General features: G+C 48.7%; 10 protein-coding genes across 10 annotated transcripts; 6 read left to right on the top strand and 4 right to left on the bottom strand.

Moving 5' to 3' along the window:
- Nucleotides 1–356: 356 nt before the first annotated feature.
- N7443_007349 (cytochrome P450) lies at nucleotides 357–1,820 on the bottom strand (the record flags this gene model as incomplete). Its single annotated transcript, XM_056887405.1, has 2 exons — nucleotides 357–661; nucleotides 719–1,820. 2 exons carry the CDS (start codon nucleotides 1,818–1,820, stop codon nucleotides 357–359), a joined length of 1,407 nt encoding a protein of 468 aa, XP_056739096.1.
- A 304-nt stretch (nucleotides 1,821–2,124) lies between these two features.
- N7443_007348 (putative serine peptidase, family S28) lies at nucleotides 2,125–3,396 on the bottom strand (the record flags this gene model as incomplete). The annotated part of the gene is made up of 1 exon (XM_056887404.1): nucleotides 2,125–3,396. The coding sequence occupies one exon, from the start codon at nucleotides 3,394–3,396 to the stop codon at nucleotides 2,125–2,127; it is 1,272 nt and encodes a 423-aa protein (XP_056739095.1).
- Nucleotides 3,397–5,401: 2,005 nt separating this feature from the next.
- On the top strand, nucleotides 5,402–6,230 carry N7443_007347 (uncharacterized protein; the record flags this gene model as incomplete). The annotated part of the gene is made up of 2 exons (XM_056887403.1): nucleotides 5,402–5,413; nucleotides 5,772–6,230. 2 exons carry the CDS (start codon nucleotides 5,402–5,404, stop codon nucleotides 6,228–6,230), a joined length of 471 nt encoding a protein of 156 aa, XP_056739094.1.
- A 385-nt stretch (nucleotides 6,231–6,615) lies between these two features.
- On the top strand, nucleotides 6,616–7,536 carry N7443_007346 (amidohydrolase family protein; the record flags this gene model as incomplete). The annotated part of the gene is made up of 2 exons (XM_056887402.1): nucleotides 6,616–6,667; nucleotides 6,701–7,536. 2 exons carry the CDS (start codon nucleotides 6,616–6,618, stop codon nucleotides 7,534–7,536), a joined length of 888 nt encoding a protein of 295 aa, XP_056739093.1.
- A 1,198-nt stretch (nucleotides 7,537–8,734) lies between these two features.
- On the top strand, nucleotides 8,735–9,046 carry N7443_007345 (Phosphate-repressible acid phosphatase; the record flags this gene model as incomplete). The annotated part of the gene is made up of 1 exon (XM_056887401.1): nucleotides 8,735–9,046. The coding sequence occupies one exon, from the start codon at nucleotides 8,735–8,737 to the stop codon at nucleotides 9,044–9,046; it is 312 nt and encodes a 103-aa protein (XP_056739092.1).
- Nucleotides 9,047–9,385: 339 nt separating this feature from the next.
- Nucleotides 9,386–9,667, top strand: N7443_007344 (uncharacterized protein; the record flags this gene model as incomplete). The annotated part of the gene is made up of 1 exon (XM_056887400.1): nucleotides 9,386–9,667. One exon carries the CDS (start codon nucleotides 9,386–9,388, stop codon nucleotides 9,665–9,667), a length of 282 nt encoding a protein of 93 aa, XP_056739091.1.
- Nucleotides 9,668–10,409: 742 nt separating this feature from the next.
- Nucleotides 10,410–13,276, bottom strand: N7443_007343 (uncharacterized protein; the record flags this gene model as incomplete). The annotated part of the gene is made up of 6 exons (XM_056887399.1): nucleotides 10,410–10,636; nucleotides 10,985–11,157; nucleotides 11,279–11,416; nucleotides 11,489–11,755; nucleotides 11,813–13,000; nucleotides 13,074–13,276. 6 exons carry the CDS (start codon nucleotides 13,274–13,276, stop codon nucleotides 10,410–10,412), a joined length of 2,196 nt encoding a protein of 731 aa, XP_056739090.1.
- A 2,757-nt stretch (nucleotides 13,277–16,033) lies between these two features.
- Nucleotides 16,034–18,057, top strand: rglA (putative rhamnogalacturonase B; the record flags this gene model as incomplete). Its single annotated transcript, XM_056887398.1, has 9 exons — nucleotides 16,034–16,289; nucleotides 16,337–16,438; nucleotides 16,487–16,608; nucleotides 16,659–16,728; nucleotides 16,777–16,852; nucleotides 16,911–16,962; nucleotides 17,011–17,444; nucleotides 17,494–17,881; nucleotides 17,932–18,057. The coding sequence occupies 9 exons, from the start codon at nucleotides 16,034–16,036 to the stop codon at nucleotides 18,055–18,057; spliced, it is 1,626 nt and encodes a 541-aa protein (XP_056739089.1).
- A 216-nt stretch (nucleotides 18,058–18,273) lies between these two features.
- Nucleotides 18,274–19,909, bottom strand: N7443_007341 (uncharacterized protein; the record flags this gene model as incomplete). Its single annotated transcript, XM_056887397.1, has 2 exons — nucleotides 18,274–19,550; nucleotides 19,600–19,909. 2 exons carry the CDS (start codon nucleotides 19,907–19,909, stop codon nucleotides 18,274–18,276), a joined length of 1,587 nt encoding a protein of 528 aa, XP_056739088.1.
- Nucleotides 19,910–21,987: 2,078 nt separating this feature from the next.
- Nucleotides 21,988–22,940, top strand: N7443_007340 (Sterol 24-C-methyltransferase; the record flags this gene model as incomplete). The annotated part of the gene is made up of 2 exons (XM_056887396.1): nucleotides 21,988–22,500; nucleotides 22,566–22,940. 2 exons carry the CDS (start codon nucleotides 21,988–21,990, stop codon nucleotides 22,938–22,940), a joined length of 888 nt encoding a protein of 295 aa, XP_056739087.1.
- Nucleotides 22,941–23,893: the final 953 nt, after the last annotated feature.

Raw genomic sequence — 23,893 nt, 5'->3', positions numbered from 1 at the left:
GCGTGCGATTTCAATCAGATTTTCCATTTACAAGTCTTCACACCCAATGCTGGAATTTTACAGGATCCAGAACGCAATAACTTCGAGCTATATACACTAACAACGACACACTCCATATATGCATGGACAACATGAGCCCGTTGACACGTTAATCATAATTTAAATCACATCTGCAGAATACAACTTAACCGGAACCCCCAAATCATGCATCATAGTCAAGTTAGACAGTTTGACCGGTTCTGACCTCGGATGCGGATCCACATTCTCAAGAGTATCGAAGTGTTGCATCAGCCTCACAACGGTATAACTCGCCTCCGTAAGCGCATATTGTTCTACAGAAAACCTCACATTAGTATTCAAACTCCCTTTTCTCTTTCTTTGGTGGAAAACTCACGACCAAGACAAATCCTCGGACCTCCATTAAATGGCAAATACTCCCATCCATGCTTCGCATTCTCCTCCCAGCGCTCGGGGCGGAAAGAGCGCGCATCGGGACCCCATAGATCGGTGCGGCGGTGCATTGCGAAGACGTTGTATGCGACCATTTGGCCTTTGCGGACGTATACCGGGGAGCGATTGTCTGGGCCGCCTCCGACGGGGAGGGAGGTGTCTTTGGTGGCGACGCGGAAGTTTACTGGGACCGGTGGTTGGAGGCGGAGGACTGATTTTTGTTAGATTTTCACTGTCAGTCTGAAGATTGTTAGAAGAAGGGACGAACCTTCGTTTAGAACGTAGCGGAGGTATTGGATGTCTTTTAGCTTTGTTTGTGTTATTTCAATGGATGTTTTGCTGTCACCGAATGCTTCGACGATTTCGCGTCGAAGACGGGTAAATACAGCTGGGTGTCGAGAAAGGTAGAAGAACGTTGAGCTGAGAAGGCTGGCTGTGGTGTCGCGGCCGGCGAGGAGAATGTTGAGCATGTTATCGCGGAGCATTTTCGGGTCATCGGTATCTGCTGCTAGCGCTTGGAGGAAGATGTACCGATCATCTTGTTTCTTATCAGGGTTTCGCTTGGATTCAAGCGCGACGTTGACGTAGTGGTCGACGACTTCGTGGACTTGGCTGTTGGCTTCGCGGAATTTTTTGGGGTTCACGAGCCAGTAGAGACCCTGCGCACGCGACCGGGCGGCGAGGTAGTCCTGTGCGGTTGTGAAAGCGTCGGCGAAACCTTGGGCGCTGCGGACGGCGGATTTCTCGAGGACGCCGGTTGTTTCGGATGGGGGAAGCATGCAGCCTACGGATTCACCGAAGAGGAAATGCGTGGCTGAGTCTAGGGTTAGAAGGAAGAAGAGACGCTGAATGTCGAAGCTGGTTCGGTCTTTGGGGATCAGTGCGATCAGGTGGTTGATGTGGGCGTCGAGCATGCTCAGGTCCGCGACTTGATCTCTGGTGAATTGCGGTCGCAATAATCCTCGCGCATGCGACCAGCCCGCACCGTCCAAGGTGAAGATGCCATCTCCGAGCAGTGGATAGAACTGCTCATGTCGGGTACCGAGACAGAAATCCTGGAATTGTGTGGCCAGAATAGCTTTGACGTTCTCCGGTTCAATGGTAGTCAACAACCTCCTATTCAGGAACTGCTGCTGGAAAGTATTTCCGTTGATGGCGAATTGATCACAGAGATAATCGATCCAGCGCTTCTCCTTGACAGCTCTTGTGAGGCGATAGAATGCCGGAATGCCGAAGAAGGCCGAAGCACCAGCTGGGGGTGCCTCGCAGTGCAGAGATTTGGCCTGCACATAATGGTGATACGACTGCACCACGTAACGCAGAACAAGGAAGGCGAACAGGGCAACTATTAGCACGGTCGGGCTTAACATCTCGGGTATCTGAGATCTAGTGTAACGTGAAATTGAAAATTGAAGTTAAGGACATTGAATGATAAATAGTGAAAATAGTGAAAATAGTGAGAATGGATATAATGAAATAGTTGAAATACATGAGCTACGATTTGGCAAGAAACGTGCAAGAACTTCAACTTCCTCGGTTGATCCGCACGTGAGAATAACCCCGACATGACAATTCGCAAGCTGGTATCAATCGGGTTTAGGCAATTCACGGATCACACCCGTGTCGATCTTTCCCCTGGGCCCCGGACCCCGGACTCGTCCACTTCTACATCATCTACCTCTTCTGGAAACAAGGCAGCCACTCCCTCAGCGCCTGTTTGAAGTATCCACGTGAGATCTTGCCCGGAGCGAACCCGGATCGCATATCGAAGCAGTGCTCGGCGTTCTGCATAATGTAGCCGAAGACGGAGTCCTCGCCAGTAGCCACGTTGCATTTGGGGATCTCCGTGGTGAAGGCTACGCCCGTTGGAGCGAAGCTTTCCGTGGCGAGGACGGAGAGGGTCCGCCAGGGGTCGAATTGGCCGCCGCTCCAGTAGACGTTGGACGGGCGCATTGCCCAGCCACCGGTCTCTTTGTTCATCCGTTCGACCTCGGGTGAGGCGGGGATGATGCCCTTCTTGACGGCTTCGGGGAACTGTCGGGTACAGAGGTCTTGGTTGTACTTGAGGGTCTGGTACTTGGAAAGAAGTGAGTGAGAGCCGAAGTTGTTGCTCTGGTAGTATCCCCATTCGGTGCAGACTTGCCACAGCCAGCTGATATCGGTGACGTCGGTGTACTTCGGATTCAACTTGCAGGACAAGGGCTGGGAATCGTCGAGTCCGCCGCAGTTGGTGTCGTAGTTCAGGTTGGCCAGTTCCTTCCAGGCTGGCCACGATGCGAGCCGCTTGCCCACGTACTCCTTGCCTAGATAGGGCGCGTATCCACGGGGTCCAGCGGTTTGGAGAGTCACTGGATCGGTCTCTAGATGATGACAGAAGTTCTCCAGGCTTCCAGCCCCACCGCCGAGACCCTCGGCCTGGAAAAAGCCATAAAGACCAGCGAGGGCTGCGGTGAAGTCTCCGTTGTTGTTCGCCTCAGCGCCTTCACCGAAGACAAGCTTTTTGATAGCAGCCGCACTGGACGCATTCTTGGACAGCTCACCATCGATATACTCTAGCCCCGCTTTGATATCCTTAGTACAGTTTGAGTATCCGTTGGAAACCATTCCAGCGTAGACCTGCTCGAAATAGATGCTCATATCGACCTTGGCCTCGACCGGTGCCGAAGATGACCACGCGGCGAAGATGGTGTCCGGATATTGGTCTCGAGTAAAGGCCGATCGCATGCCGGAGTAAGAGCCTCCGGTCATGATCCAGGGTGTAGAAGAAGGTGTAAGATTTTCGTCGGAGTAGCCCTCGACTGTGAAGTTCTCCGCAAAGTATGGAATATCGGCCAGAGCCTGCTTGTTCGAGAGATAAATCATGTGCTCAGCAGGCGTATCGACAGTTACAGGGTAAGGAAGAGAGTCTCCGTAATATCTGCCGACTGTTAGCGCAGTATGGGTCATAGCTTTCATTGAACAAACCTGTGCTCCCAAACAATTCCCATGGCACCGAACTCTGACAGCAAACCTGAGAGGAATGAAGTCGAGTTGCCCAGAAGCGAATGAGCCGATGACTCGGCATCAGACTCGCCCACATCATAGATGAAGACAGGTCCTCCCTTTTGATAATGTTCATCATTGACCCAGTAGCGATTATTGTAGGTGCCGACAGAGGTGTCGTTGTGATCAATTGGAATCTGCAGAGGTTAGATTGAACCTGCAGAGCACCAAAATATACCATACCGAAACATATTGGCTATTCAACACAGAATCTGATCTCTCCAGTGCAATTTCATGCACCGTCTTCCGCTGGCCCAGTAACTCCGCCGAGTTAATTCCCATTCTCGAAGCCAGTGTGAGGTCCCGCGCAGACGAGGTCAGCCCTATGGCATCAACCGACCCCGAAAACACGGCAACCGCCGCAGCAACCTCGAAGAAATGCATCTTGTCAATATATCGCGCAAATCAACTAGATCCCCCGACGCAAGATCAGAGTTGTAGAGAGAAAACATGATGATCCGCGGTGGATATATATGCAAATGGACAATCAAATCCCCAAACCAGAACAATATGAAAACAAGGATTGTTTGCATCGCAGGCAGACGCATACACAGATGGAGTTGCCCATGTGGATTCACGATCTAACTGGACCGGCGGGACTCCGGTAGACACACCAGAGACCGATCCTGATCGTCGCGTGCGGTTTGATGCAACCTCCCATCTTGGCATCACGTTTCAGGGACGACTGGAACGGTGTGGGAACAAGGCTGCGGGGCGGATTCTTATCTCCTTCCAGATGAGTGCTGGACCCTGCTTTTGCATGCTTTAGTGTTTGGGTAGTGCATGCGACGTATAGAGTTTTCTTTTACGGAGGCCGTCGGTGGGTGTGGGGCATGGTCACAGTAGGCCCAAATATGAGGGTTACCAAGCTTAGACATTCAACCCAAAGCGAGTGCTGCAGTGTGGAGTGAGCCTGTGGTGTTTGTCGATGTTGTCCGAATTGGGAAGGCAGCCTAAAAAAAGGCACCACGCGAATGAATCGTGCGGGTGGTGGAGGACCCGAAACCAGGATCTAAATGGCTCGGTGATCATCTCGGGAGCCGAGATATTGTTAGAGGCCGAAGCAATAGGCCATTCACGATATGAGGACAAGATTCGGGGTAGACAATGTTTTAGGCTTAGTATTGTTATAGACTTGAGTCAAGTCTCCAAGCAATCAAACATTACTTCACTTGCCATTCGTCTTCCCAAATCGAATTATTTAGGCATTCGGTGTTCCAATGTCCATTCCTTGTTTGTTTTGAAGAATGTTGCACTGGATGCGGCGAGCGGTGGCCCCTGGGATGCTCAACGTTCAGGAATGTGGCAGATCACCAATTAGACCTCGTTAAAAACATTTAGAGGGCGGAGGGCCGGGCGGAGGTTCCGCATGTCCGCCCTCTAAATGTTTTTAACGAGGTCTACCTCCGACTATAGTGACGAAGTGCCCAATTCGGGAAAGCAACAAGGGAAATAGATACAATAGGATAGACGGTCCAGATGACCTCTAACACCCACTGGGAAAAGCGTCGGGAAAGCAGATGTAAGATAATGAGGATCCTGCCAATAATCTAGAAGTGATGCCTAGCCTCAAATGCTATATTCAATCATAGAGTTTAGTTGCTGAGAGGTAGCCAGTCGAATAGTATGGTTCGCGTGGTTCATGAAGGTATATAGAAGTTGTATGTCGAGCGGTGGGTCGTCGATAAGGGTATATATCATGTTCAAAAAAGACGCAGGTCAGGGTTTTGGCGATCTCCATTCAAGTCAACGGTGCCAGAAGCGGTAAATGGAAGGTTATCGTCGGTAAAATGGTCACGGTGGTCCTCTGCGGCTTGCCAGTCGTTTTCGTATTTGCCTTTTTGCAAATTGATAATATAGGCCGCCCGTTCGTGGTGATCCGTGTCGTTCAAACATATCACCTACCGCTATGAATCCGAAGGTATGAAATCGTCGGGCCAGTGATCCACAGCTCAATGATCTATCGCAATGTCTCCGTACAAAGGATTATATCGCACGAGATAGCGAAGAGCAACAATCACTTTGTATTTACGAACACTCAAAATTGGCTGCATATTAGATTCGGTAGGGGGATCGACTCCCGGGCCAGAATACTTTGATGAGCTCAGTGAACTGCAACTCTGGACTCAGCAATATTTGAAGGAGAGATTTTGGGTCCCGTGGTATAGCAATAAAATGGCCGCGTAGTGCACTGTAGTTTGCTGGAGACGTTTGACCATCTGGGCGCAATTTAATGACCACTCCAACGGAGTGGGACCTATTGACAATATATTATTCAGTCAGAGTCAGGTCCTCAAGGGCTTCTGGATCTTACTGAGATTAATTGGATTACCTTGCCGGCATCCAGCCTCAGTGAGAAGCCAGTCCATGAGGCTTTACTAGCTATCCAGGAAGAGGGCTGGACTAAGATGATGAAGCGATGGAACTGCCTTATCTATGTATCATCTCAGGCTGACTTTGATGCCACATGGGTAGCTTTTCAGACAAGATACGAGGCGCCTGTCTTTGCTGACATTTCTACCTATATCTTGAAGGAATGGATTGATAGCTGCCCTAAGAACTTCCTTCGCTTCTACACTGACCAATATCTCTATCGAGGCGAGGCGGCGATCTCCCGTACCGAGGCTTCGCATTGGCTTCTGAAACAAGATCTCTATGTCTCTACAAATGATATTCTAGCCGTCCTGGATAACTTCAAGCTTATGATCGACCGCCAGTACGCTAACAACAAGTTCTAGATCGCCAGCGAACGTATTAAAAGGCCAACGAGGAAGCTCCATACGGCATATGAGCCATTAACTAAGCGTATGTCATTAAAGGCAATCAGCTACCTGGAAGCGATATATAATAACTTCCTCCCGCCGGCGGAAGGTGAGCCATCCATCCGCAAATTGGCGGATGTGCGGATGCGGATAGCAAAGTGCCATCTGCAAATGGGCGGATGTGCGGATGTGAATAGCAAAGTGCCATCCGCACTTGCCGCAATCTACTTTCGGGTAAGTCGGCGTCCAGAGACGCAGCATTGAGCCAGAGGTGCACCCAGTGCGGCCCTTTTAATGAGTTGCCTTCCTCTTTCGAATCCCAAATAAAGTCATACCATTTGATCAACAGCACTATTTCGAAATGAGTCTAATTGATACCCACCACCACTTTGTACCCGACTTCTATGCGCAAGGTAAATTGAAATATACTGCACGGTAATTAACAGATACTGAAGAAGCACTCACAGCTGTTGAGGAAGCCGGGGGTGACCCCTCTGGCTGGCCAACACCTCCCTGGTCGCCTGAGGGCTCTATTGCATCTATGGAAAGAAATGGCACTACCAAGGCAATTTTGTCGTTGACTGCCCCTGGAGCAGTCATCGCCCCTACCGATGAAAAGAGAAGGGCATTGGCCCGTAAGGCAAACGAATACGCTGCCTCTAAGCGTGACGAAGACCCGAAGAGATGGGGTTTCTTTGCAGCCTTACCGAGCCTTCTTGATACCGAGGGCACCTTGGCAGAAATCAGATACGCTCTTGATGTGCTGAAAGCCGAAGGTGTCACTTTTTTCACCAGATATGGCCCTGAAAACAAATATCTAGGTCATGCAGAATTCAAGCCTATCTGGGAGGAGTTGAACTCCAGAAGGGCTGTAATCTTTATCCACCCCACCCATCCCGCCGATACGACTCGGGTCAACCCCTTCCTTCCACAACCGGTTATCGATTACCCTCATGAGACAACGAGGACGGCCGTCGATCTGATTATCACCAATACAATGAGGAGTTACCCGTATTGCAAGGTTATCCTCTCCCACGCCGGAGGCACTCTCCCATTTTTGATCACCCGCATTACCACTGTGTCCCGGGAAGCAGCCGCCACGGCTCGAGTTAATGGGAAGACCTCCGAGGAAATTCTAGAGGACTTTCGGTCGTTCTACTTCGATCTGGCACTTTCTAGCTCGAAGGCTGTGCTCAACCTAGTTCTAGATATCATTCCCCATGACCACCTTCTTTACGGCAAGCTGCTCCACATGCTCCATTTTGTCTATTCTTGTCACTAATACATTGTGCAGGATCTGACTACCCTTACGCATCCCCCGATAAGACCCTTGGATTCAAGCAGATTCTGGACAGCTTCCCTCTGGATCAGGATCTGCGAGACCAGATTTATTTCAAGAACGCAGAGACCCTTTTCACAAAGATAGAGTAAGATGACTTTCAATGGAGAATATGACCTATATACTTGTCGCGGACACCTTTGCCCCTACGTTGTTCGTAGATAAATACTAGTTTGAATTGTGCTTGTGCTGAAGGGCATTCAAGTAAGCATCCACCCTAAGATTAATTGTGGGTGAGTTACGCTGTAACTCCCAAACCCTAGTAACAAAGATCCTAGACGCTAGCCGGAAGTCCGCTGAAACTCAGAACGAGAACGCTAAAGCAAGAAACCCAAGCCTGCTGCGGTTTACAAGCCAGAGATATTACCAGACTATATATTCTATAACTAAGTCCACTCTTAGCGCTTGTCCGTCTCCGGTGGTGGCACAAAGCGATGGATATCTATCGTGTCTCAGATCTTGCCAGATTAGCGGGTAGTCAGTCCTCTGCACGGCCCACGTTTGTTACTACACCCGCCAGAAAAATACATAGAAAGCTCAAAACATACATTGCGATGTTCTTGAATCTTCACGAATCGAGGACTACTAAGCCATGTGCTAAGCACACGCATCGTTGTTGCTTGCCTTTTTATACCTTTGTCGGCCCTGTGGATAAGCGGGAAAGAAAAGAAAATAAAACAAATCGAAAGACAAGCGGTTTCGACCATCCTCAACTGGGCGTGTCAATGCACTGGACCGTACTTCCGTGGTATGCGCTTGGGCCAGGTTCCACTGTTCGCAGTCGGCTAATGTTTCCGGTTCTGATTCCGGGTAGAGATCTTTGTGGACGCGGATGTCCTCCCGGATGTAAGTCGATTAGCTGAATGACTTTTAGCATTTGTTAGTATTCGCGATATCACCCGATCTCTTCGCTGCCCCCTACCTTTCTGGAATGGTTCCTATAATTCCCAGGCCTGGATACAGAGATATGGAGTATGGGTATGCGGGGGGTTGCGGGATGTGTGGCCGACGAACGGATAGTGGAAGGAATTGGTACCTATAAGTACCCCCCTTACGACATTCTTGTTTTAATGTCACCAGTCTTATCATCTCAAAAAATAAAGAAATACCTGTCAGTGCAGTATACCAGTCCTATTCCAGTATGTCTTCGGCGACCGACCAAATGTTTCTCGGCGTGAAACAACTGCCCCATAAGTTTCTCGCCGATGGCATGTATTTCGGTGAAAGTTCTTGCTTTCACAATGGAATGCTGTACGTTAGCGACATGACAGGGTGCCGAATCTACACCATCGACACGTCCTCGGGCGAGAAGCAGGTCTTGCTGGAGATTGAAAACCAGCCCAACGGCATGTGCTTCGCTGCCGACGGGTCGCCGATCTACTCGTCCATGTTCGACGCCAAACTGTATCAATTCAGCGATGGCAAGTCCGAGCTGTACGCGGAAACATCCTGAGTCATGACTGGCTATTGCGGTGACATGGTTATTGACCGGACCGGCCGGGTGTACATGGACGATGTTGGAGCGCGAGTTCTTCATGGAGAGCAACCCAAAGCAGGCCGTCTGTTGATTATCGAAATCGATGGCATAGTGAAGTAGCTGCAGAGGAGGTGATTTTTCCCAATGCCCTGATGATAAATAGCAGCGGCAATTCTTTGATTCTAGCGGAGACTTTTGCACACTAGCTTACCAAATTCGATATTGGAAATGACGGCAAGCTGCAAAATCGCCAGAAAATATGGTCACCCCCTTCTGCAGCACCACTAGACGAAAATAAAGGTACTTTCTCCATTGATGGTTGGATGCATGGATGCAGACGATGGCATGTGGCTCAGCATGCTATCCTACGAGCGATTTATCAGGCTAGATGCTCAAGGCAACATTACTCACCAGATTAAGGTGGACGGGCGCGCAACTGCATGTACCCTCGACGGTGAGGATGGTCAGACACTGTTTCTTGTGACGAACAAAGTCCCTAGCGATGAGAGTTCTTTTCAGGCGATGGCAAACAAGCGTACTAAGTGTACTGTGAGTACAGCAAAGGTTGATATTCCGCGAGGCGCTGCACTTCCATGATGGATATGCAGCAGATAATCATCCAGGAAAGGCTGCATTTTTGTATGTAGTTATACGTTTACCCGCGTTTTTGTTCCGTTCCAAGAGAGTCATGATTGCTTGTGATGGGACGAAACATGTGTATTCAAGAAGATTTTATTGTCGATGAAAAAAGACGAAAGCCTAATGGGGAGAAGGTACTTCATTTTTCTTCTCAAACAACTAAGTGTAATACAAAAACAATAGAGAAGAGTGTGATTTCGCAAACACTGACAATTAAGCTGTTACGAAGATGGAGTTACTGCAATTAACACTCGCTCAGCCTCATCGCACAACGAGCAATTAAAATACATTCAAGAGTCCCGGATTAGAAACGTGAAGACTCTTGCAGTTACCTGAAGTGGAAAAAAGCCGATACTGTAACCCACTGGTATCGAGTAGCCTGGTGTCCCTGGGTTTCCTACCACAGTGACCTTGGCGCGCTCCCACCGTCCCTGGCGTAATATTACATTAATCCATGTTGGCACAAAGAGTCAACTTCAACAAATCTTAATATCATCTTTTGCGGACTGTCTGACTTCCCTCCGAGCGCTTTCAGCGATTTTTTAACGATTTTGGAAGCATGGCGGTTGTAAACAGTCGTATTATGGCCGCGAATCAAGACGCATGAGATGCGCCGCTCGATAATTGCTTATGATTTATATGGTTATTTGAAACCAAGGATACCAAACTAATCATATTAAATGACATTCGTCGGCAATGCTTACTCCAGAAATGGGGCGTATGAAAGCCAGGTCATATCTGTTGAGTCACCCACCCAGCCTGAACCCAATTGATCAAAAGCAAAGTCATCTTGAAAATTCTGGGAGAGAAAACCAGCATCAAATCGTGAAAAGTCTGCCCTAGGTGGTCCTGCATTAGCATCCCTGCCTGATACCGTCTCGTATGTCTCTGGGTAAGTAGTATTTGAATCACTCAATTCACTTTCGCCTATCAACGTCATGTTAGGCATCATGGTCATATTTGCAGTTGACTGGGGGTGGATAGCACACTGTTTTTATAGTTGGATATCTCACTTTGGGCTAATTCTAGGACCCTACAGCAGCGTCGGGCTGATCGACTGTGGGCTTCGTAGCCACGGAGAAAGGAAAGGCATCTATTCCAGCTGTCTAAGGGTGAAGGTCCGTTCTGGGACTGGTTTTGGTTTTTATAGCAAAGGCGGCCGATAAGAATGACGATTGCACAGCCATGAATATCTGCATTGACCGATAAGCGTGATGTTAAAGATAGAGCAGTCCCTTTCATCTAGTCATGGTTTCAGTTAACTGAGAGACATACAGAAAACACTATACCAAGGGGGCGGAAGGAGACTCGTGTCCGACTCCGCATTATCTGTAACCAGAGAGACCAGCTGCTGCGCAACTGAGATGCAAAGGCTGGCCGCCTTGAGAAGCATCGTCCATTCCATAGTGGAGTCGGTTGCATCATGGTCTAGTGGCAGTTTCGTATGACTTTTAGCCAAGCCACTTACAATGGACAGTGCAGGACGGAGCATGATAAGTCGGATGTATAGGTATCTTCGTTTCAGTTGGCTTCAACGCTATTAAGGAAGCGAGAGAAGGTGTTGCATACCTAGTCTCCAGGGCATTCGCCTGTCTGCGAAACATAGAGCCCTGCTCTCCATGAGAGAACCCGCCAGGACCGTTATTTGTTTGGTATGTATACACTTTTAAATGAGCAGGCAAGCTCTTGTGCCATGAAATTAGCAAACTGTCCAAGTTTAGCAGCATTTGAAGATCATAGTCTTTAGCCTCATTGGGTACCGTGGAGTTAGCCGTATACCTGGCACCCACACCTGGCTCTCGGCCATCTTTCCCTATATCACGGCTCTCGTTGTATAATGTGGCAATCACCCGGCCAAGGATTTCCTGCAGCTTGATGGCCTGAACATAGCATTCTATTACGCTGATGACATTTTCTGGCTGTGAGCCGGGTGGTTCTGGCCACTGGGTTAGGAACTGATCATCAATAGCGGATGGCAGAAGGCAGTTGTTGTGCGACAAGATCGGATGGATCATCAGTGGGCGTCCGTAAGCCAGGGATAGGATCCTGTTGCAGATATTAGCCAAGTCATTCATAATAGGGGCTAGAGAGGGCAATAGCTACCGATCAAGTAAAACACATCCTGCCCAAACTCGTCTGCGCAATTCCGTCTCGGCTTGACCTATCGGTTCCTTGGAACAACATGACTGGTCGTATCTATCTGGTTCATGATGAAGTCCAATCCCCTGTGCGACCCTGATCGCCATTCCAACAATATTCCAACAAGCACTAGACATATTGGTGCTCTGGAGGAATTGCCCCATGAGAAGCAGTGTCTGAACCAGAGCCAGGCTTCCATTTGCCAACGTATCGAAATCGAGGAGTCGTTTTGCCCGTTCAAAGAAGACAAGGCTTGTATGATCACGGTTCCTCTCCTTAATTGCTGGGTTGAAATGACTTCCCAATGCAAAAATGGCATTTAAAAGACAATGAAAGAGTCTGTCACCGATATATCTGTAGCAGTTGGTTGGCCTGGGGTGTTCCGAGAGCTGATTAGACGATCTGGTCGAGGTAGATCCCCAAACGGCCAAGTAGCGTTCATTAAAAGACGGTTGATGCATGAAAGGGTACAGTGGATGGAACCACGTCCAGTAGCTCTCCACCAAGGCATCTGCCTCAGTCCGCGGAGGAACACTTAATCCAAGCATAGAGTCAACATTGCCGCATTCAATAGACTCTAGAGACCGCGATTTATAGGAAGGAAAGCCGCCTACAAAATCAGCCTCATTTGGGTGCATAGCGCCAAAATGGTGGCTACGGCTGGACGGCCCATCTTGGCCCATTGCCTGACGCGCCTTACTGAGAAAGCTGACAGTGCTCGAGGGACCAAAGTACTCCAGCCGATGTTGGGGGCACGCATCTGTCTCGTCTCTCGGCAAGGAGCAAGCGGCACCCATAGCATCTACTCCAGTGCTGTTGTCCCCGCAGATGGTATCGAGGGTTTCACGAGAAGCATTCCTAACAGACGTCCTTTCTGTTCTCGAAATATGCATTGGGAAAATAGTATCGGTTGGACTTGCGATCGCATCAGCCTCAGAGACGTGATGGTCTCCTGCCGAATCGAACCGGGTCTCGACCGCATTTTCTGTCGTAGTTGAATCAGTGGCACAGAGAGCAGGTCGATTTTGGTACTCCGTGCGGTTCGCGAGATTCGCTTGGCCAACAGATTCCAATGACTTGCCGACCGTCGCAAGGTGCCGCCCTTGCGCCTCCTCTAGCTCCTTGACCCGCGACCTTAACGACCTTACGTAGCTGCGATCCATCAGATCTCCATACTAATTTGGGCATATCAATTGACCATGCTACTATCATAAACCACTCTTACCTACTGTCCCGTCCTTTGGTGTTCCGCTCCTCGTTCCATACACAATCTGGGAAGGGCCGTTTAGAACACGCGCCACATACGGGCTTGATTCCGTCGCATTTGCGTTTTCTCTCACGACAATCATCGCATGCAATGGCCGTCCGATGCCGTTTACGCGGCCCGTCTAGCTCGTGGGATCTGGTATGCTGAGTTCCAGAAGGCATTTTGCTAAGAACGGGAATGGTGATATGTCCCAGGTGGAAGAACGAGATTAGACTCTCTTGTCCGACCTAGCCGGTGAGGTCATGTGATTACCCCAGTTTCCCACTTCCAGACTCCTGCAAGATGAGAAATATCGTCGATCTGGCTGGCTTGCAACACCCTAAGACTGCCTACAACTGGTAAACTTCTGTGGCGTGCGAGCAGTTTTCCAAATATAATTGCCACTCCTAGTGCCCTGTGCTGGTTTTTCTATACACAGGGCCTCTCCTCTAGCACCCAGTGCGGTTATGAGCCGGACTTGAAAAAATATCTGAGGAAGATAATTTCTGCCCGGAATTGTAACGTTGAAGCTGAACTGCAATTATCCGGGGCTAACACAAAATTCTCTGGGGCGGGCGTCCTGTAGCAAAATCATGCCAACGGAGAGTTTAAAGGTCGGAAGCTCTTCCTGTCCCGGGCTCGGGCACGGATGTACCTCTGTGAAACACTGCTTCCTAAAATTTTCATATCTCAAGAAAGCCTAGAGATGTAGAGCTGTATGTTCTTGCGATGCTCACTCCTGAGTAAATTTTGGCGCAGCGAGCACTAACCTGGATCTGTGCTTTGGTCTCCGAAGCCCCTTTTTGTATTTATCGAGATATTCCACTCAATGGGACCATTCTTCCTGTAGCCGAGACGCGAGAGAATCCCACGAAATAACTACCCGAGACGCGCTGACCGCGGTTCATATACCGATCCCGTGACTTCGGCTCTCGGCGAGTCGGTGCCCAAGGGGCTTAGCCTACCTGCTTGAAGCTTCCGCACTCAACCTCGGGACTTTGTGTTTTAACTTGATATTCTAGTTTCCGAAATTGTATTGATACTTCATATTGGTCGTTAAAATAGCCAAGGTAGGCACCAACAACTACATGAATAACTATACTAGCACTTGTCAGAGGATCAAGCAGGATGTACCACGCTTCTCAACATTCCATCCAACCGAGGCCGCGGATACTCCTCTATTGAGGGTGACGTCTGGCATGGATCCATGAAAGCCTCCGATGCTAGCATATATCGGGGCCAGATTGTTATGAATACCGAAGAAGACTGACTGTAGGTCAGACGCTCGATTTCGCAACCTGCCTGACAATTCTCCACCCGGCTCCCGGACGGCGCGGAGCACAAGAAACGATTCCAAGTTAAATGAAGAACTTCCTTCCTCAGTCGATGTCGATTGAACATACTCATGACAACAAGGTTGGAAATGAATTTGTTTGAGGGGTGTCCGGAGGAGAGCGAAAACGCGTTTCTCTTATTGAATATCTCGGCACCAAAGGCTCGGGTTTATTGCTGGAACAACATCCCCTCGTGGGCTGAATGCTAGCAGTGCTTTGGAGTATGTTAAGGCAATCCGAGCGATGACAGACGTCCTTGACCTTGCATCAATTGTGACTCTCTACCGAGCTGGAAACGGTTTATGAGCTTTTTGACAGTGTGCTCGTGTTGAATGGGGAGAAGCAAATTCACTACCGTACAATGGAGGATTCACATCCTTTCATAGAGAAGCTTGATTCGTATATCGTGACGGGGCTAACGTGGCCGATTTTCCGACTGCCGTCACGGTCCAGACGGAACACTTGATTCAGCCGGGGTTTGAAACCCCAAGTTAGATGATCCAAAATATACCTGGCACTGGATCGGTGTGGGCTTATCCATTGCTTTCAAGATTGGATTGCATTGTGACCCTGAGAACCTGGATATTTCTGTCACCCATCGAGGATTTCGAAAGCGTCTATGGTGGAGCTTGTTCATTCAAGATAAATTACTCGCTCTGGGCACTCGGCGGCCGATACATGTTGCGAATGATTGCCACAATGTTTCCATGGTTGCTTGAAATGATTTCGTGCCTACCACAGTGAGCGAATCAGGACACTCAGGCCAGGCCCAGTGAGTGGAATTTACGAGTACGTAATACTAACTGAGCAACTCAGGCTGCTCAGGGGCGAGCTCAATTTTACTCAGCGAGCAAAAAGCGGCGAGGGGTGAGCACTAAAACGGAAAGGGAAAGCCAAGAGTTGCCAGACATTATCCAGTACGCATGTAAAGGACGCATCTCTTTCTCTTAACGATCCACCAATCAGACAAATTATGCCCAAAAATACCCCGCGCAATCATTCCTTGGCAGCAGCGAGTGGTGTGAGCCGTCGGTCTTCGTTACAGGATAAGCCGAGATCTAGTCCTACTACTGTTCACCGGTAAAGTGAAGCAAAAAGAAACCAGAGCTATTTTGTGAATTTCAAGCTACTGTTTCAGCCAAGAAGATATGGCATCCAAGTTGAGAGGACTATCCAACACATTCCATCCCGTCCGGCGTGCTGAAACCACCATCACTCTACCGGAATTGAAGGGGCTCGTGGCAAGCCGCCTACGCCAAGACATGCACAAAGGTGAATTAATAGCGGTATTCAGGTGCTGGATAAAGCTGGGATTACTTAAGGTTAAGTATATAATATTCTCGGTGAAAATCAATAACAGCCGTGGCTAAAGGGGTTCATCCCCCTCTCTGAATTATCAACCATTCTATCACATTGGTGGAACCGAAGTCAAATGCAGAACGATCTCCGGACGCCATGCAGGGATAGAGGATAGACTAGTGGTAAATCTCCACCGCTCAGGATGCAGGGTTTAGCTGAAGATTCATAGTACCAGCTGTCGTTATAAACCAGACAGCCGGCGTATTTTCAAACAAGAGAATAAAAATTTCGTACAAATCCAGCAAGATGTTTTCCTCTACGTTATTTGTCGCATCACTAGCTCTTTGGGGTAAAGCTGCCAACGCGGCTTTCGGTCTCACTACTAACACCGGCTCATACGTGGTTGATGCTGGCTCATCGAACTCGTTGAAATTTACCGTCGATCGCGATAATTGTGATATCACTTCGATAAACTATTATGGTTCAGAGCTGCAGTATCAGTCGACTGGATCGCATATCGGATCCGGTCTTGGCACCGCGACAGTGTCGGCGACAGAGACTGGTGAGTGGAGTCTTTGCAATGCGTGGACAGGAAGCTGATTGAAGTAGGCGATTATATCAAGATCACTTGTAAAACCGATACTTTGATTCATTACTATATCGCGCACAGTGGTGACCCAATTATCTACATGGCAACTTATACGACTGCCGGTTCGTATCTAAGGGCGCAGATCGGGAATTATACTGATTTGGTTGTAGAGCCTTCAATCGGAGAGTTGCGATACATTGCCCGACTAAACGCAGATCTCCTTCCCAACGAGGAGCCTTTCGGCGATGTCTCCAACATTGACGGCGGTACTGCCATCGAGGCATCTGATGTGGTGAGTCGTTACTGGAACGACGAAGATTTAAACAAGCTGACGGTGGCAAGTTCCTCGTCGATGGAGAAACACGAAGCAAGTTCTACTCTAGCCAGCGGTTTATTGATGACCTGAGACACTGTAAGTATCCGTATTCACCAATGGCATTCGGAAGTTGACAATGAACAGGCGTGTCTGGTAGTGCCCATCGCGTCTGTATGATTCTCAACCAGTATGAGACATCAGCTGGCGGACCTTTCCATCGGTAAAATAAATATTATTGTTTTTTTCGGAAGTGTGGTATCTTGACTGACACCCCGAAGCGACATAAACACGAACAACGTCGGCACCTATACCGGTCTTTACTGGTACATGGTAAGAAACCGCCTCCCCCAAACTTCCCCTCAAATGTTGACTAAATAGAACTCGGGCCACGTCCAAACCGAATCCTACCGCCAGGGTCTGCACGGCCCATATCTGATGTACTTTAGCCGCAGCGGTACCCCCAGCACCGACATCGATACCTCATTCTTCGCGGACCTGGATATTGAGGGATACGTCGCTACCTCTGGAAGGGGATACGTGAAAGGAACTGCATCGGGAGCGGACTCTTCCTTTGACTGGGTCATCCACTGGTACAACGATGATGCACAATACTGGACATATACCTCGTCAAGTGGAAGCTTCACCTCGCCGGCCATGAAACCTGGCACCTATTCTATGGTCTACTACCAAGGCGAATATGTTGTGGCCACATCATCTGTGACAGTCACCGCTGGGTCAACCGCGTCAAAGAGCATTTCTGGATCTGTGACTACCGGAACGACAATCTTCAAAATTGGTGATTGGGATGGACAGTAATAATCCCCTTTATCTGTTTCTATCTTCCATGCTAACATAAGAAAGACCAACCGGCTTCCGTAACGCCGCCAGCCAACTCCGCATGCACCCCTCCGACAGCCGAATGTCCTCATGGAGCCCGGGTACATATAAAGTCGGCACTTCCTCCGAAAGCGACTTCCCTATGGCAATTTTCAAATCCGTAAACTCGCCACTGACAATCAGCTTTACCGCGACTTCTTCCCAAACCGGTGCTGCGACATTGAGAATCGGGACGACTCTTTCATTTGCAGGTGGTCGGCCTCAAGCTACGGTTAACAGTTATACGGGATCTATCCCCTCGGCTCCTACGAATTTGAATTCGCGGGGTGTTACCCGCGGTGCGTACCGTGGTCTTGGTGAGGTTTATGACGTTTCGATCCCGGCGGGAACTATTGTCGCGGGGACAAACACGGTAAGGGTATTCGTACTGCAGGTTTTGAATCAGTGTACTAATTGCTTTAGATTACTATCTCTGTTGTCTCTGGTAGCTCGGGAGATACATATCTCAGTCCTAACTTTGTGAGTCTAACATACTTCTCATCCAGTCAACTTTCACCTGAGCCTGGGCCTAACATTGAGTTTGCTTAGATCTTCGATTGCGTCGAGCTCTTCCAGTGAGACTATGGATGCATCAGGAGGTGGCTGCAAGCTGTAGTTCATCAAGTAATAAATTGACATATCTATTATATCGTAACAAGTGCCTGACGGCTCAACATTCCGCTCTAACAACCCCATATATACACAAGACAGTAATCGAAAGATAAACACGTACAATCATAAAGATAATCTACGGGTGGATACCGTCTAAACCCTCTGATGAACTAACCTCCCACTGACCCAAACAGCCTTGGTGTTGCGATCATCACCACTCCAAACCCACTTCTGCATCTTCTCCTCCCAGGTCTCAGCTCCAAAGAGATCGACATTCCCCACAGGGCCAGGCTTCACAAGACTTCCATTGCCATTCGACACGACATCGAGTGGGCATTCACCCTGTTCACTGACACCTCCGAGCTCGATCAGCTGCGCATCCCAGATCATACCCTCTTCGAAACCACCGATCTCATCTGCCATATCGACGACTGCGGCACCGCCACGTGTCGCGAGATACAAGGCCTCAGCGACAGAGAGCTTCTCCCGTCCCTCCGTCTTATCATATCCGTTAACCGGCTTGCATTCCGCGTGAGCAGTAGTATGACCCAGGAGTCGAGAAGAGAGACAAGCCTGGCGTGCGGCTTCAAGAATACTGGGACTATATCCACCGCTAACATCAGTTCCAAGACCGACGGTGATACCCTCATCGAGCATGACGCGGATGGGGGCAATTCCAGAGCCGAGGGCAGCATTTGACGCAGGACAATGCGAGATCTTAGCATCGCGCTTGCGAACCAATGCGCGCTCATCGGCTGTCAGGTGGACTGCATGAGCGAGGATAGTGCGCGATGTGAGGAGATTGTATGTATCATAGACAGAGGCGTAGCTCGGACATTCGGGAAAGAGGTCCTTGACGAGGGCGACTTCGTTTGTGTTTTCTGAGATATGCGTTTGGATGTGCAGGGGTGGGTTATACTCTGCGACTAATTTCCCCAGACCTTCTAGGGCGGGGCGGGTGCATGTTGGTACGAAGCGGGGTGTGACGATAGGTTTGACGAGAGTTCCCTTTGGGTCCAGAGTGTGGATGTACTCTATTGTTGATCTTGTTGCGCTAATGGAGTCGTCGGCGGATTGGTCGCGGTAGTATTCGGGGCAGAAGTCTGGGTTGTCCATGCAAGTTCTACCGATGAAAGCGCGCTGGCCACGTGAGTGGCAGAGTGCGGCGAGGGCATTTGTTGCCGGGACATGAACTGTTGCGAAGTATGATGCGCATGTAGTACCGTGGGAAAGTGTTCGAGCAACCACTTGATCGTAAATGCGAAGAGCAGAAGGCGGAGCATCTTTAGGATTCTTGTCTTGGTTTTTAGGATCTGACTTAGATCCGAATCCTGATTCCACGGGGAAAGTGTATGTTTCCAACCAGTCCAAAAGAGTGGAAGAGCCGAATAGCCCGACATTTGGGAATTGAGGCGCGTGGATATGGGTATCTGGTCATGGTTAGCTGGTGATAGTGAGTGAATGGGAAAAGGAACATACCAATAAATCCGGGGAAGAAGAACTCATTTCTGTCTTCACTGGCAATCACAACCTTGACATTGACAGTTGCACCATTGACGCCGTTGCCGTTGGTAGCCGCATCAACGTCCACCCAGCCATTGCGGCTCATCAATTCCTGAAAAGTCGCATCGTCCCGGGCCTGCCAGTCAAACCCCTTGATCCGGCCATCGGTAGAGGATACCCATAGGGTACCGCAATTGCGAACAAGTTCCGGCTTTCGGCTAGAGTCCCCGCGGGGCAGCTGGATGAAAGTGCCCCGATAAACAGTAAACTCATAAGATTCGGCCATGATGCGTCCAGTAAGTGCAAATCTAGTTATTTCAAGACTGGGACAGTTCTAAAAGGACGAAAAGCACCGCACAGATCTGGGTCCACTGTGGAAAATCACTCTACGTCGACAGCAGGGAGGCAGATTGATATATGAACGGCTCCCTTGAGAAGGCTCGACGCCAGAAAGGGCAGGCGCAGCACGGGGAGATTAACAAGGCTGTTCCTTCTTGTTTTGTATGCGTAGTATCGCACAATGATCAGTGACCTCGCAGCGTTGCAGGTCTTGAAATCAGATGGACCTGAAGTTCGCGCGGCGCAAAAGACGGCGATCGGCTGTCTCCGCTGGAGGACGTGTATTTTACCTGAATACGTGGGGGACAGAGCGGTAAATGCGGGTAGCTTCTGCGGGTGGGTGCGGGTTTTTTGTAAGGTATTGTAAGAGGGGCATTGATAAGAATTCCATACAACGGGAGATAACGTACATAGGACGTGGACTTTCAAAGGCCGTTTATAGTAAGTTTTCATTAGGGCGTAGTAGCATTCGTCACCTATAAATATGTTTGAAAAATGCTTATAGAAGTAATGTGCCTCCTAATGTGCCTCCTGGTTGTTGCCACAGAACTTACCGTGTCTCGTTACTCGATTTTGTTTAAGTTCTGAGAGTTGTCGAACGCCTTAAATCAATCTAGCGCTTCCAGCAAAGTATTCATAGTATTTCGAAGATAGCGTGACTTTTCATAGTAAAATGAGCCTCGAATACCAAAGACGCAATTGGGACAAAAGGGTGGGTCTCTTAGGTTCGTTATTGATTGGTGCCAAGGACGGAGAGAACAATACTGTATGTTTCAGAGGATTGGAACGTGTGGGCCTAGCTAATTGACTTGCTTGAGCTGATCTGCTTTCCACCTTTTCATGGCCACGGCTTAGGTGCCTCACAGGAACGTCACGGTTGTTACGCCTAGGTGGCCTCGGCGCCCCGACGTAACTGATCATATGATAATATTCGAAGTAGACACGTACGACCTCCGCTCGTTCTATTGCGATCTCACTATCCGGTTCAATTTTGATCTCAGAAACCCCTTTTTGACTCTAAGGTAGCAGTGGTGTAAGGTTGATCAATATGAATGCCTTAAAACCTCTAGCATTATGGGCTTCAAGGCCTCCGCGAGTGGGAAGCTGATTCCAAAGACAAAGATGGTCGCACACCGTTATCATTTGTATGATTCCCACGGAATTGAAAAAAAATAAAAAGTAGTGAAAAAGCTGCTATCTCCCTAGTCCCTATCCTGGTTCTTCTCGACGGTCTCCTCCAGAAAGCCGTGATTATAGCTCGGCGATCTCTAGCATTTACTTGCTTCGGCCATACAAAATATGGTTAGTAACCGGCTCTATATTATATTACGAATGATACATAGCTTTAAAGGTGGGTAGGGTAGGTAGTCTCGGTGCTATACTGCACAGATCCGTGGGCAGAGATGCCTACAAACCAGGATGTGGCACACATAGCAGTATGCATAAGATGCAGTATTGGTCATATCAACTAGGGCGGATAAGAATTTCGAGCCTCCGACTTGGTTGACTCGCCAGCGTGTAAACGCAAATGAAGCACACGAAGACGAGGAGCAGACTTCATTTGACGACACTTTAAGATCTAAACAAAAGCCCTAGCTAGAATGAAAAGAACAAATGTGGAAATAACGTGGAGGAGGCCAGTAAAGACTTACTATGAATGTCTTGGTCAAGCCGGCTTCGAGAAGGACGAGTTATGCTCGGGATTGGCTTCACCAAAACACTTGACACTGTTTTCTGGACCCAACGCCAAGGCTTTAGCGCAGATCATTAATTGAAGGGGCCGCCTTGATTACCTCGAGGGGTAAGCGAACGATACACGTAAGCGAGTGAACATGATATTTTATTATTACACAGCAACATTCCTAGTCACGCCAATTCACAAAACAAAGTTCATAAACCGCTGACGACGAAAAAACACAGCTAGGCCTTCATGAAGGGCGCACCCAAAGGACAGGTCAAGAGCTCCCATTGTTCGTCTTTAGAGTGAATCATGACTCAGAAATGCCGAGATCCCAACCAGAAAATATGGCAAGTCGCGTTGAGGAAGGTCCAGTATATGGAGCTGTCACCCGGTGGCAAACTGAGATTAGGACAAAATCAGCAACTAAAAAAGGTTTGGATATTCCTGAAATCCTGGAGTTGATCCTGGCTCGGATGGATATGCGCACGCTTCTCACATCCGCCCAACGAGTCTGTCACGACTGGGCGAAACTGATCAGCAAGTCACCGTCTATCCAAAAAGCCCTTTTCTTCACTCCAATCAAGAACTCCAAATGGGGAGTGGAAGAAAGAATACTTAATCCGCTATTGAAGGAGACTTTTCCTTCTTTCTTTCCCGCCTGGGACAGAACGAAGCATTATGAGTTCAACTTCTCCGACTTGACCATGACCAAAGACGCCACAACCATGGCTCAATTCGTACGAAAGGACGCAAGTTGGCGCAAGATGCTAGTCCAACAGCCTCCTGCCTCGGATGTTGGGCTTTTTCATATTCGCCACGGAAAGGGCGGCGATAGCGCCAGAAGCTCTAGTATCCCGGTTAGTTTCCAACCCACGCGATAATCTGAATTCAAAGTCTTGGGTGGCTAATATGCGGTACTTAGGCGGCTAAGGAGACACAAGAATTCGGAAACGATGGTCTTCGGATGGAAAGGCTCTTCGAGCTTTTACTCTTCAGTCATCAGGTTCAATTCTTGGCATACACCAAAGCACGGGTGTATTGGTCTACTGAAGAACCCATCTTATTTAACGAGAGTTCCCGGAATCAGAATATCAACGATCGATTTTATCGGATCTTGAGCAAGTTTGGCTTGCTTTTGTATACACGCGAGGTGAAGCAGTGCTGTAAAAAGCCCAGTCCTCCAAGTGCTGCCGAACTTGTTAGGAAGGAAATTATCGCAGCATATGAAGAACACGATTTAGATGTCAATTCCAAGAAGAAGGATATCGAAGAATCGAAGGTTGAAGTCAGTCGCTGAGCGGGGGAGGGCACTAGTTGTCTCCCGCCGTTAAGCGGGAAATTTCATGGTATTTGCTTAGAAAGACCGCGTCTCAAATTATGATATGATTCAGTTTTGAATATTAAAGGTAGAGTAGCTAAACACTACAGATGGTTATACAGGTTCGCCAGCGAAAGAGACATCTTCACTTCCGAAGCATGCTGTAGGGCATAAATCTTCGTTTCTCACTTCATTCCATGGTGGAGGGAAGGCTCTTCCTTTCTTGAAATTCATCCATTGTACTAGTTCTGTTTTTCACGTCACATCATAAATCATGCAAAAGAGTAAAGTTCTTCACAACAAAACTTTCCCTTCAACACATATCCCACACAAATTCCTCTAGTTCCTCTATAGCCTAGCCAGCATCGTGAGGTCTCTATCTAGAGTTGCGCTGCCGATGGTGCGAAGCTGAGTGACCGCGACGGCTGATATAGTATTTGACCTTGGTTTTCACTCTCTCCGAGGCAGTAAAACTACCAGACAGATAACATTCAGTCAGAATATGAAGGCAATCGTTGTGTACGGCTAGGCCGCGCGATTATTTTCATTACCGAATTGAATTCCACATGAGACTCGCCCACCACAACGATGGTCACTTACCACCCAACCTCGTGAGTACGTCGGATGTAATATTAGAGAAGGTGAAGGAAGTGCACCATGGTGCTGATCACTGCAGTAGGGGAGTTCCGTAGACAATGTATACTTATAGGTCTTCGCACTGATTGAATAAGTCCGGCAACACTTCACAACTAGGTTGATACAACATTCAAGACATAGCCTGAAATACCTTTAGTAAGCGCATGAATTAAATTCTGGGTGGGAAGTTGCAGAAGCTGCCTGAATGCCGACGAATACCAGTCACATACGGTCCCTTTTCAGACTGCCATCAACCAATCACGCTAGCATCGACGCGAACAAGTTATAATAGCCTC

Source organism: Penicillium atrosanguineum, assembly GCF_028827265.1.
Source record: "Penicillium atrosanguineum strain IBT 20685 chromosome Unknown utg000006l_segment0_segment0, whole genome shotgun sequence".
Taxonomy (NCBI): domain Eukaryota; kingdom Fungi; phylum Ascomycota; class Eurotiomycetes; order Eurotiales; family Aspergillaceae; genus Penicillium; species Penicillium atrosanguineum.
The sequence above is the reverse complement of the archived record's forward strand: the minus strand, read 5'-3'. Positions and strand labels throughout refer to the sequence as shown.